This window comes from Chelmon rostratus, chromosome 3 (assembly GCF_017976325.1).
Source record: "Chelmon rostratus isolate fCheRos1 chromosome 3, fCheRos1.pri, whole genome shotgun sequence".
In the NCBI taxonomy this organism is placed as follows: domain Eukaryota; kingdom Metazoa; phylum Chordata; class Actinopteri; order Chaetodontiformes; family Chaetodontidae; genus Chelmon; species Chelmon rostratus.
This window is the reverse complement of record NC_055660.1, coordinates 15,831,254-15,844,606: the sequence shown is the minus strand read 5'-3', so window position 1 is coordinate 15,844,606 and position 13,353 is coordinate 15,831,254. Positions and strand designations below refer to the sequence as shown.

Sequence of the window (13,353 nt, the reverse complement as noted above, 5' to 3'; positions counted from 1 at the left end):
TGTCCCAGGACAGATATAGCGTGATATTCCCTCCTCCCCCTGCTTCAAAGCAGCAGATGCTGGGACAAATGCCTGGCTGGTCATGGAGAACACTTCCAGACTTACTGTGAAATATTTATGGGTCAAAATAAATTCTGCATAGAGCTTATTTTCCAAAAAGAAAGAGACTTATGCGGTCGTCTGTCTCGTCCAGATAAGTCTGTCCTAAAACGCAGCATGGTCTCTCCTCCTTCGACTCCTTGTCGCTGTGACTGACGGGAGCTGCTGGCGTGACCCAGCTGCTCTAAACCTTTGCTGGATTCTCCCTCGCACACGCTACATATGCACGTTTGTGTCACACACACACAAACACAAACATGCACAAGCACCCGCACATGTTCACACACACGCAGAATGGACGCATAGTGGTGTTTTAATTGAAACTTTTATTACTAAAATCGTCCTTTAACAAATAAGTTGAGACAAGCAACAAGGGCATAGACGCACTGTACATTCCCCTGGTGAGAAGCTGGACGCAAACACTGTCCTCCCCTACAGATGTACCTAATGAGAATGAAACAGTGGCAACAAACACCATAATGTACACCTTCAACAAACTGTAATGACCTGAAAATGGGTTCCTGGCAGTTGCAAACAAAGCGAAAGTGAAGGGAATGATGAGGGGAGAGAGGTAGAGGAGGTCTAAATGCACAACGAAAGAACATTGGTGTGTGGACTGAAAACATTCACAAAATGAAACCAGTATGCTGAAAACAGAAGTATAAAAGCTTTTTTTGTTTTTGTTTTTGTTTTACAGTTCATGCACGGAGGAGACGCCAAACCTGGAATGACAAGGTGGGAATGAGATGTGAGATCATTTGACAGCATTTGGTTTCTAAGGTTTGACCGGTACAAACAGTTAAAAAATGCTGGTGGTATGAGATTAGTTTTGATTGATTGATTGACTCAGCTTTACCCTGCGATAACATCTTTCAATTAGATCATCAGTTCTTCTGTCATTTACAAACGGAGGCTGATGTATCAAATGGATTTATTTTCTATTAATTTACAAATTCACTCTGTTACAACATCCAGTTGAGAATTGATTGTTCTGCTGATTTCAGTTCAGTCAGCCGGAGCGTTTGTTCAACACTCACACGGCCGACTCTGAGGCCAGTTTCACAAAGATAGGTCAGACTGGTCTGTGCGGCAAACACAAGTTAGACTGACCTATTCTACCGCTGGGCTGAATTAAGAGCCATGTTTGCAAGGTAACAATACTGACACCTGCTGACGAGCGGCACCAAATACCTAAAAACAGGAAAACATGGCTCTTAATTGTGGAACGAGTAATAAGAAGAGAAAGAGTTTCTGGTAAATCTACAGCAGTGAGGGCGTGGTCAGTTGTCTTCATTAGTCCTGAGAAACTCTCCTGAGCCTGTAACAGGGCTGAACTGTGATGAGAAAAAATGATGCAGTTGCTCGGTCAGCCATTTTGAATTTGAAGAGTCCAAATCACATACTTATTCTCTTTCAGTGTGTACTGCAGCTGCCCTCATAGAGTACGACGGTTGCATGCAGTATGCATACAATGGGACATAGTGATTTGTCATAACGCCTTGAACTTTGACCCTCTTGTTTATACATCTGTCGCAGCGAAATTTGAAAGTAAAAACAAAAAGTTTGCTATTTGCAATGCCTGCCAACACTTTGCATGCACCTCTGCTCTCAGCAGTTTAGTCGATGTGATGTATCGTCTGCTGTGCAGGGGATTGTGGGTCAGAATAACTACAAAAGCATGCTTGTTCGAACAAAGCCAAATGTGACTGGATGCAGAATGACATCCTGGTACTTTGGCATCCTGCATCTGATTGGGATGTACTAAAACTTTTTCTGGCGTACAAAATAGTATTTACCCACAGTTCATTGCAAATTAGTCCCACTTAAGAAGTCAAGACCTGGACAGCTTTGTGCGATGGATGAATTTTGACATCTGTCTTAAGTCTGAACAGTTTGATCGAAGCCATTCAAAGTCTATCTTTGTGAAACTGGCACCTGATGTGGTAATCCAAAGGCCAGAACAGATCATGGCTAGCTCTGTTAAAAAACATTATCAATGTGTTTATTTCATATATTTTCATCCGAAACATAAAAAATGAACCACTTGCCTATCTACAAGCCTACAGAGAATGATCATCTTATTGCTTTAACCTATAACAGTTTGCAGAAGGTCTTGAACCCTGCGCCGGATTTTATCTCGACACTCCAGTTTCTGGGAATGTATCTAATCTGTCGAACTTCTAATTTGTTTCTATTCAATCCAACATCCTCTGTCAAGCCTCCACACACATACAGTATGTGTACAATGACAAACAAACACCCACAACCAAGAAACTTTAGCATCACAACCTGAACAAATTTAACACACAGAATAACCACGACCTCTTTCAAAAAGTGCATAAAGGTCAGCACAAAGTAACAGTTGAAAAACAAACCATCTTGCACAGTTTAATCGAGAAATTGCAAAGTGCTTGATCGCTGTAAATAAAAAAAGAGAAAAATTGCATGACTTTTCTTTTCAACCTCTGTATCTTAAAATTTTGTGAGTCTGCTTTCTCCTTCCAACATTTGTGCTCTGTTTGATAGAAAATCCTTGTTGTCCAGGAAATCCAGTCTCATTTCTGGACCAGAGCAGGTGTAGAGGGACAGGAGGAAGAGAAACAGAGGTGTGTGTGTGTGTGTGTGTGTGTGTGTGTGTGTGTGTGTGTGTGTGTGCTGTTTTGAAATGAGATGAAAAGTGACGTGTATTATATATCATGCATGCATTTTATATGATTACTTGAGCTATATGTGGATACAGACATAAGAGTCTCTGTGTCTTCTTCATGTGTATGTTGTTAGCAGTCGTCTTCCTCAAAGTGTGTTTTCTGCAGAACCTTTACATGTCTCTCATAGATCTTGAGGGCGGGGCCAAGTCTGATCGACAGGCCAGTCAAAACATCGTTACGTTGCATGAGGAGAAGAGACTTGCCATCGATTTCCTAATGAAGAGAGCAAAGCAATGTGGGTAGGTGGAAGTGGGTTACAGAGCCAATAATCTAGTCTCTGGTGGCCTCTAGTGGCTATTAATGGAGATTGCAGGCTCACCTGGGTCCTGAAGGCAGCAGCCTGCTCAGGGAAACCTGCTGCTGTGAAATAACTGACCACATCAGACACTGTCCAGTCCACCGGGCTCCCACTGGCCCCCTCAGACTTTATTAATCTAAAGAGATGAGAGAGGGCGGTTGGCCCATTGGCCCATTACAAAACCTGCAGTATTCTTAAAGTTATGTCAGAGCTACCAGAGCAAATAACGGAAAGGAAATGTAGTTTTGTGTTCTTTGAATCTATGATTAAATGGGAGCACTGTGTTTTCCATGTTCTTATGCATGACGAAATTGAAGCCTGAGATTACACTGAGTCATTGTTTGTGTAAACAGGTATCAGTATCAGACATTACCTTCTGATTAATATTGAATGGCCAGACTTTGTTTCACTTCATTTGACAATGGTTCTAATCAATATTTTTTAATAATAATGTATCAAATGTGAAAACAATGTGACAATGTAAAAGGGTTTGCTAGTAGTGATGAACGTACAAAGAATCATCACCCGAATCTGCAGCTCCCCTGAGCGAGTTTCAGCTCATTGTTTAGCCGTCCGGCCCACAACTCTACTGCTGCGGTTCACTCTCTCCGCTGTCAAAAAAGCCACTGCACACTACCTGCTCACCACTAGACAGCAGACAGGCGGCGTTAGCAACTAACAAGTAAGTAAGTGGAGACGGTGGAGAATTTAGCAGCTAAACAGCCATATATTAATATATAAAATCAGTTATTATAGGTTTAAATGAATGAATACCTGCCACCAGCCAAATGGTGGTTGAGTGGTTGAGTTTGTGACGTGTCTGGCAAATTTGATCAACCTACAAGCCACAGTGGGGGGCAAACGCAGGGGGCATTTGGCCGCAATTGTCAGGCGCGTAGTCGGACAGGCCATCGGAAGCACCGGGAGAAATGCCGATCAAATCACTTTTCCCCCTGTTACCAGTCAATTATGTGGGCATGGTGACCCTGAAGGCACCGGCAGTTGAGACAGCACCTCATTGAGCCCAGTGACACCAGTTCAACTGTTTGTCAGGCTTTTGCAGCTGCAGCAGTGAGACAGAGGACAATAAGGGTAAGATAAGCAAGGTTTGGGTTTGGCAGTTTGGCTGTTAGGCTATATGGGAGGCCTTTTGTTGAAACATGTTCAGCTTTCCATGTGCTAGTCAGTGTTACCTTTCAAGAACCGACCAATCACAGCCTGGATGGTGGGAGGTGGCACATAAAAAAAAACTCTCGAAATGTTGAACATATTCTTACGCATGAATGGTTATGATTACTGACAAGTTAGTACTTAGCATTAATGACAGAGAGACTGTGTGGCTCTCTCTCTCTCTCTGTGTGTGTGTGTGTGTGTGTGTGTGTGTGTGTAAAACTGTGATCACAATACGGTGGCTGGTGAAAAATATGAGTGCCTGGTAGCATTTAGAATCCACTCAGCCACTTTAGCTGGTGGAAGAAAAAATATTATTTCCAACACCGAAACATGCAATGCCTGAGGGTGATTTACTGAGATGGAAATTAACCTCACAGAGACGGGCTACAGTATTCTGAGTACTACATTAAGTGAACAGTAAATCCCTTTTTATCCATAGTTCGCACAATTTAAGGCAATACGGCAGGATGGATTTTTTAGGGCTAAACGGTGGGATGCAACACTCAGGTGTCCTCAATTTCTATTTACTGTACACCAGGCTGTAAACATGTTTATCTCTGCTGTTAAATTTGGCATTTCAATACGAGGGTCAATGGGGATTGACACCCTTTTGGAGCCTGCCTCAAGTGGTAGTTTGAGGAACTGCAGTTTCTTCCACCTTTTCAGCTCTGGAGGCTGCTGCTTGGGCTATAAGCACTGAGCCCCGGCCCCCTATTGATTTTGTTTATTTGTAATCAAACATAATCATTAATAAAGAGCTGTAAAGGGGATATTTATTGCGTCTGTTATTCCTGTTGTTATCCTGCAGAGTTGCAGAGTATTGACCATAAACCAGGCTGTGCAATGACAGTGGAGTCAACACATTCAAAGATAGACAAACAGGAGGCTACGCAGCCTCTGGACAATATAACGAACATGCGCTAATGCAAAGGACCATGACCAAAAAGCACAGAAAAGTTATTGTTCATTATCTAGCACTAGTTAGCACTCCCAGCTGACCCGAACACCTGTGTGCAAAGATAGCACAGCATCTGCTTCACATTACCAACCATCCAGAGGTACTTCATGGCTTGTCTTCAGTAACACAGCTGATAAAACCAGAGCCAATGAATCTGTTTGGCATCTTCAGTGTCTCTGCTGTACTCACCCTCCACTGCTAACTCCTCCGTTCATCCCTCGCTCCTCAGACATGCCGGAGTCTCTCGGGGAGGCAGTGGGTGTGAGCAGGCAGGACGACACGCCGACCTCTGCCTTAGACTCCAAGCCTAGGGAAAAATTAAGAACAGTCTGATTACCTGTCAACATCGCTAACCACCAAAGACAAACATACACAAATACATACAGGGATTATCTGTAAAGCAGAACTCACTGCTAACGCCTGAGGAGCTGTGGTTGATTCTGTCACGCTGCATCTGACCCTGCGTGTGGCGAGAAGAGAGAGGGTCAAACAAGGATGGAAAATAAATGAGCACGACAAAAAGATGATATCTACTCACTGGAACAGGTCAGAGTCACACCGTGCCAGAGGAAAAAAACATGTTGAAAGCATCTGAGTGACCTCAGACTAAACTCAAGGATTAAAGGAGCTGGCTGTGTCAAGATGCATCATGACAAAACTGCAACATGACCATCTGCTGCGGAAGTGTAAATGATGGTGTGCAAGACGGGAAGTGGCCGCGATCCAAGAATGTATAATGGAAGTACCAAATGTAGCACGAGAAAAACATATGCAAACAAGGGCAACAAATTCAAAATATATTTTAAAAAAATCTCTAAAAATGTATTTAAAACAGGTAAAATTCACAGCAGGAATTCCGAACCTAAAATAAAATGGCGGAAAGAAATTATAGTGCACCAGGTAGAAAACAGGGGCCGAGTCTTCCTGATTATGTTGTCATTATTTTGTTTATTTTCTATTGACTCAAAGGGCTTAAGGGTTACTCATGCCCTGTAGTTGTAAAATCATCCATATATGCACAAAAATACCCGAAATACATTTGCAAATTTTTTTCAGCAATTCTGGAGAAAGACGGCTATTTGAACTCAGCAGCCAAACAAATACGGCTCTCCTGTCAGCGCTCCTTCAGAAGCTACACCCCTTCAAATTCATGGACGCACATCGCCAAGGCAACGACACTATCAACTGGGCTAGCTGACCAAAAGAGAAATATAGTGGAATCCAGAGCATCTGCTGCCTGAGGGAAAGTTAGCCACAACACGTAATGCTACATTTAAATTCCAATAGAAATGTGAGGCCTGCTGTAGCTGCTAAAACATTTTTACACCATGTTGGCAAGGCGATATCTCCAATGTCCATTTCACAGTGTCACTCCTTTTGTAGACGTGGAGGAGGAGCAGAAGGAAGAGGCAGAGGTCAGAGTGCAGCTGGCTGTCTCGTTGCTGATTGGCTGGGATAGTGCGGATCAGTTCAAGCCACTTTGCTTGTTTCCTATTCGCTGAGCCAGGGCTGCATACGAGCACAGAACACAGCTAGCGGCCTGGCTTTCGTGAGCTGGGCATCAAACTATATCCAACACACGCAGAAAATTGCATTTACTGTTCAGCATTTTGTTTTCATTCAAAGGTACCCTGTGGAGTTTTTAATGACTGGTAGTGCTACAGATGTTCTTAAGTGTGGGTCCCTGTTTCGTTTGTATGATGTACAATGACGCCCACGTGGGTGACACAATTCACTTTGGGTTTTTATCCACTAGCTGCTATTTTTCACATTCTTCCACTGACGGACAGTTGGTGGCAGTAATGTGGCAAGAAATTTAGCGATGCACCAACAAAGGCAAGGAAGAAAAAGACAATGTAGGATTCATATTTTCCAAAAAATAACAGGCTTGACATTCAAATTCAAGTGAATTCAAGTAGTTTGTTATTTTTATCAAAAAACTCAGCGTTTCTGTCCACACGTGTAAATAAGCTACACACCTGTGTGGGCAGAATGATGCAGTGATGGTATTCTTATGTACACCTCGTCACGCTTCTGTGACTGTTGATCGGCTGACAATTGGAACAGTGACATACGAAGTTGCACTACTTCCTAAGTTCTCACCTCCAGTAAAATGCTGGTGTGTGAGGTATGCTGTGGTCAGTTTGGTGACTGGAGGACAGTGCCACATCCACACACGCCACCACCTAACATCCATCAACACACTCACACTGTTCTTATGAACGCTGTGACCACCAGCTCTCACACAACGTGTTGAACTACAGTTTTTCACCTCAGGCATTTTGACTTATCATGCCAGAGAAATCACAGGTTTTTCTAATAACATGGCTCTGTTGTGTTCAGGTGTCAGTAAGCCATGACAGTGTGACTGTGAGCACAAACAATACCTGGATCCCGAAGCTGGAGCAGCTAAGTGGAATTCAGCCGTCATGGTATTGTTTACACCTGTGCTTTTCCTGCTGTCACACATCCAAATGTCTTCAAAGGGCCTATTGCATGTACAGGTACGTGGTATGCAGGGACAAAAAGGAAAAACCAGCTCACAATTCACAGAGCAGAGATGCGCGACATCCCACTGCACATAAATGAGTTGACAGTTTCCTCCCCATCAAAAAGCACTACGCCATGAAAATCAGTTTTGTATATAATTGTTTTTTCATGTCAGCTTGTACATAAAAATGACATGAAAATGGATTTCATCCCAAATATTTCAAATGAATGTGCTAAAGACATATTAATCATAAATATTCCATACCACACTGATTTACCTCATGTCAAGGCTATATATATATATGTTTTCTGTCTCTCTCTCTCTATATATATATATATATACACACACACGTACACACATATATATATTACAATATTCAATTGACAACAATTTATATGAACTCTTGACATGTACAATCTGACAATCTTGACAATCTTTCATGTTCTTTTCGTGTATTTTTATTTTCTCTGCATAAAGTATACGTTTTGCACCTTGTCTTTGTCTGTTGAGCTGTTATACCTGCATATTGCTTCTTATTGATTCTCCAATTTAGTCCAAGCAGTGACTGTTGCTGCTGCTGCCAGAGATGTAAAAGACATCAGTCTGTGCATGATACAAGCCCTCTGGGGTTCAGAACAGCAAAAAAAAATCTTTCTTGAACTGTGTGTGGAATGAATCACGGAGACAATTTGGCTGAAGAAAACAGCTGCATTATCATGACCCAGCAGTATATCCACCAAATCTGGAAAAAATGTCTCTTAAATAAATTCTGTGCACGGTGGAAAATAGAGAGAAAGCAGTATGTCAAGAGCACTTTTTGACCGATCTCACTGAAATGCAGTTCAGCTATTCAGAAACAGTTCTGGACCGAGTGATTTGGTTTAAAAGTTTGCAGGTGAGTGTGTGAGTGCCCTCACCACAGAGTGAACCTTACAACCACTGCCAGTTCATGGCAAATACTGACTGAAAATGTAACAACGTGCTAAAAACCTTTAATAGTAGACCCATTTGAAAAATCAGGACATTTACACTGAATGCATCTCACCAGGTTCACGTTTCAGTCACATTTTAATCAGAATTTGAAATGTTACTATAGAACAGCAGTGGAAAATAATAAGTATTTTGACTGAAGTTTTAGACTTCAGTAGTTCTTTTTTTCATCCTACTTTAGATTTCGACTTCACTACATTTCAGTGCAAATATGAAAAAAAAAATCATGCAAGTTGCATCGCTATATATTAATTCCATCTTTGCCCACTCATTTTGACTTCTTTTGTTAATGCATGAGGAATAATATCGTCCAACAATAAAAACCAACAGGACAGACGTAAATGCTCGCTCTTACTTGTATCTCTGTACGTAGCTGATCAGGGACGGCAGCTCTCTCCTCCTCCAAGTGTGGACTGTTACATTGTGACGGAGAAGCTCCCTGAACAGGTGGACACGACGTCACGGTGAGGAGATCATGACCGGACGTCCCTGAGGGACCAGCAGCCAGAGAAGAGGCAGGAGAAACCATGAAAAACCAAAAAACCTTTATTATTATTACCAATATTGTTATTATTATCACTATTGTTATTAGTGTCGTAGAACAGTACAAGTACAACCCTGATTCCCAAAAAGTTTGGACACTCTGTAAAAAATAAATAAAAACAGAATTCAGGTATTTGCAAACAATATGTGTGTCCTGACAGCGGTTTAACAAAGTGCTCCTGAGCCCTTGTAGTAACATCCTTCATACAATCATGTGTTCACAAAGTGGTGAACCTCACTCCATCCTCACATGTGATCGACTGAGCCTTTCCAGGATGCTCTTTTCATACCCAATCATGATAATATCGCCTGCTACCAATCAACCTGTTTACCTGTGGAATGATCCCAACAGGTGTTTTTGGAGCGTTCCACAACTTTCCCAGTCTTTTGTTGCTCTTTGTTCTGTTTTCTATTGAGTATATGTCAAAACGTATTTTAGCAAATTATCACTGTTTTATGTTTTACAGTGTCCCAACTTTTTGGAATCAGGGTTGTGTGTGTGTGTGTGTGTGTGTGTGTAAATAATTTACATTTCTGTTCCTGTTGATCGACGAGAGCATTGTCCCTGTTATATATACAGTAAATTGTATATATACACATGTCCCAGTCACACACACACATCAATTAACCAATTTTTGGAGCGTTCCACAACTTTCCCAGTCTTTTGTCACTCCTGTCCCAACGTTCTGCTGCATCAGATTCAGAGTAAGCAGATATTTACAAAAATGAGTGAAGTTGATGAATTAAAACATTAAGCATATTGTCTGTGTACTGTTTTTAATTGAGTGTGTGTCAAAAAAGAGTAACAAATGATCACATTTTTTATTTATATTTTACTGTGTCCCAGCTTTTTGGAATCAGGGTTGTTGTTGTTTTTGTTGTTGTTAACAGCAGTTTCATTAGTAACTGCATATCGATGTAGAAATTCTCAGTATTATGATTTCATTAATAGAGAAATTTTAAAAAACGTAGTCTTAGTTCAAACTTAGTATTGTTTAGATTACCATAAATAAAGTTGGACACAATATAGAGTGAAGGTTTATGCTAAGATTTAAAATATTGGTTTAATTCGTAGCATTAAGTCAGAATTCCCTTTCAAAGATGAAACACTTGTGAAACAGCGGTGGAGGAAGTGATACTGCTGGAGATAATTAGAGTCGACGCACGCACACGTTCGCGCGCACACACCTTTGCCATCGTGCTGCTGCTGGGGGGGGCTCTCCTGCTTTGATGCTGTCTGGATCTCTGCATCTTCTGTGGTTTTCTCAATGAGCTCCGGTTCGGTTGTCATGGCTACCGGGGATAGTCCTCCTTCCTCATCAGAACTCCGGGGATCCTCCTCCTCCTCCTCTTCTCCATTCTCTTCCCGTTCCTCTTCTTCGCTGGCTGTTTCCATCGGCTCGCTCTCCCGGGGAGAGGGGAACGGTGGCTGCAATGACACAGAAAGTTAAAATAAAATGTCTCCGTTAAAAAGGGGGGGCGAAGTGGAGATGGACGGACGAGACCTGAGTTAGATCTAAGTTCTCGCTCAGGTTTGGCTCGTTGTGGCCAATTTGAGCTTTAAACAGCATAACAGACCCGCTGCGCTTCTCCGGGGCGGAAAGAGTAGATGAAAAACACCTCCCACTTGGAGAAACACACAGATATGAGAAATAACGACAGCCGCCTACTGTAGCCTACTCAAGTCTGCACCCACAAGGGAGGAGGAGAGGGTGGAGAGGAGAGTGCTGTCAGGGATGATACAAAGGATTTAATGAGGCACGCAAAGCGGGAGATGTGGGGATAGCGAGGGGCGAGGAAAGCAAAACTGGGGGGTTAGAATCACGCCAGAAAATACGCAAAATGTAGAGTACGTGAACCAACATGATGCTCGACTGAGTCGTCGGCCGGCCTGCGCGACACAGGGGCGCTCAGGAGAGAGCGGCCGCGGCAGCGGCGGCGGCACATCGGCGGCAGCGGCAGCGGCACGTCTCAAGTTTAGACAGACAGCGTCTCCTGCGCGGCAGGCCCAGACTCCGTACGCGCTCTGTTCCGCACCGCTAAAGTTCCTGAGAGCCAAATCGAAAGGTTTATTGACCCCAAACAGCGATGTGGCAACGGAAGCGGAAAGTGCTCGTGCTCGCGCCATGCAGAGACGCTCTTTGTGGAGCGCGCGGGGGAAGCCGCTGTGTGCTCCTGTATGTAACCCGCACCTTTTGTGCAGGAAGCGACACACACACACACACACACACACACACACACACACACACACACACACACACACACATATTACATGCCACAGTGGACAAACGCAGTACGGGCACGGCGGCATCCCGCTGACAATTAGAGAATTATCATCATCCTCCTAAATGTGGGAAACCTCCCCCCCAAACACTTATGCGTTTAAACGCATCGAGACTGAACACGAAACAAACATGTTTGGCGAGGGAAGCCGAGCGCGTCCCGGTGCCGTGTGTGCGGTTTTAACCAGTGATCATTAATTTATCAGCAAGCCATCAAGCCAGCGCTGCTCAGCGCGCCCTGTACAACCGGGACGTGTTGGAAATATTAAGTTCGCGGTGCCCACCTTTTTCTCGGTGTGCTTGTCCTGCAGTGCGCTCTTAACAAGTCTGTCAGCGGACGCGTTCTTCAGAGCGGGCTCCTCCACCACCATCCCCCTCAGAGGAAGAGTAATGTTCCCGCAGCGGGTCCTGCGCAGCCGGCCCCTCGCCACCTCTCTCTCCATGACCACTTTGACTTTGCCTCGGGTCAGCTTCTCCTCCGACAGCCGCTCTTGGCTGCTCAGATAGCCCAAAATCTCCTTCAGCCCGAGCGGCTTCATGTGGCCTCTGGTCGCGGCGGCGGAGCCCCCCCGGAGGCTCCTCTCGGACAGGCTGCGAACAGAAGCCACCAGTCTGTCGCCCAGGTCGGAGTTGGCGTGGTTCCCCGCTGTTTTTGTGCCCCCTCCTGCGACTCGAAGTTTGGGCTTGAGGGGCTCTGCCTGCTTCTGTTTCTGCTGCTGAGGGAGGCTACCGACGCTTCCCGAGCAAGTTTTGCTCTGGGTGTCAGCCCCAGACAAACCCGGCTCTTTTCCGTCGCGAACTGCATCGGCTTTGCTCGGCGTTGTCCTGCCGGCATCCCCGCCGTCGTGTGCGCTTGTTCTGTGGCCGGGCGACGGGCAGCCCCCCGCTCCCTGCTGCTCTAATCCCTTGTCTCTCGGTGCACTTGCTTTCTCCTCTTTACAGCCGCTCCCGACATCGCAGCCCGTTGTTGCGCCACAACTGAGGCACCCGTTTCCGCTACTGGGGCTGGAGGCAGGCTTGAGCTTCTTGCCGGCGGCGCTGGCTGATGTGTGAGTGTGGGGATCTGGGCTGGGCTCGGAGTCCTCCTCTCCCTCCTCCTGGTCGGTGAAGCTGTGCGCACTGTCGCCGTTGTTGTTCAGATGGTCGTGTTTGGTCCGCTCCCTCGCTGCCTCCGCGCCGCTGCTGCCAGCGGCCGTAAACTCACTCTTCTTTCGGCTTTTCCTCTGCACCTTCGCAGCGTTTCGGTACGATATGGAGCCCTTGTAGCTAACTTTGAGCACCGTCTGCTCTTGAATCAGTTTTTCCAGTTCTGTCCTGGTTCGGTCCGGGTCTGACCCGTGTCGTCTCCGCACCATTCGACAAATCCTCTCCAGATCCGGACGGGCTTTCCTCGAGCGGAGAGAGTCGATTGTTTCCAGGATCCACTCTCGGTACTTATTGGGCTCGGACATCTTCTCCTGCTGGTGCGGACGGGGTTTGGCCCGAGTGCGTCTTTCTTCCCCTCTGTTGTTTCACAAGTGACGCTGTGTCAAAGCTGGGAAGCCAGAGTGCGAACCCCGGCTGGAGAACGAGGACGGAAGCCTGGCTGGTACGCTTGCGTTCGCTGGCCACATTGTGCGCTTAAGGTGGACCGAAGATGGCGCCTAGGTCTCCACCACAGACGCAAATGACATTTAAGGTGGAATTGGCAGGCTTTTAGCGCATCGGAGCGACGTTCTTTGTTCGCAGTCTCGTCCTGATCAAGCCGCAGTTTGTAATGTCGGCTTTTTGAACACAAAGACCAGCGCACAGCCCAAACAGCGGGGAGAGGA

The 13,353-nt window shown here is 45.0% G+C and overlaps 1 protein-coding gene across 1 annotated transcript; it reads right to left on the bottom strand.

The window, feature by feature from the left end:
- Positions 1-415: 415 nt before the first annotated feature.
- samd1b (sterile alpha motif domain containing 1b) lies at positions 416-13,088 on the bottom strand. The gene is made up of 7 exons (XM_041933361.1): positions 11,827-13,088; positions 10,449-10,689; positions 9,073-9,206; positions 5,648-5,696; positions 5,426-5,543; positions 3,127-3,241; positions 416-3,020 (listed from the first exon to the last, which is right to left on the bottom strand). Exons 1-7 carry the CDS (start codon positions 12,991-12,993, stop codon positions 2,877-2,879), a joined length of 1,968 nt encoding a protein of 655 aa, XP_041789295.1. The 5' UTR covers positions 12,994-13,088; the 3' UTR covers positions 416-2,876.
- Positions 13,089-13,353: the final 265 nt, after the last annotated feature.

Bases quoted from the DNA above. Each gene is read 5' to 3' on its own strand.
- samd1b (XM_041933361.1), bottom strand. From the start codon at position 12,993: ATGTCCGAGCCCAATAAGTACCGAGAGTGGATCCTGGAAACAATCGAC. The intron at 10,690-11,826 runs GTGGGCACCGCG...GTGTCATTGCAG, and splicing joins ACAAGCACACCGAGAAAAAG to CCACCGTTCCCCTCTCCCCG. The intron at 5,544-5,647 runs GTGAGTTCTGCT...ATTTTTCCCTAG, and splicing joins CAGCTCCTCAGGCGTTAGCA to GCTTGGAGTCTAAGGCAGAG.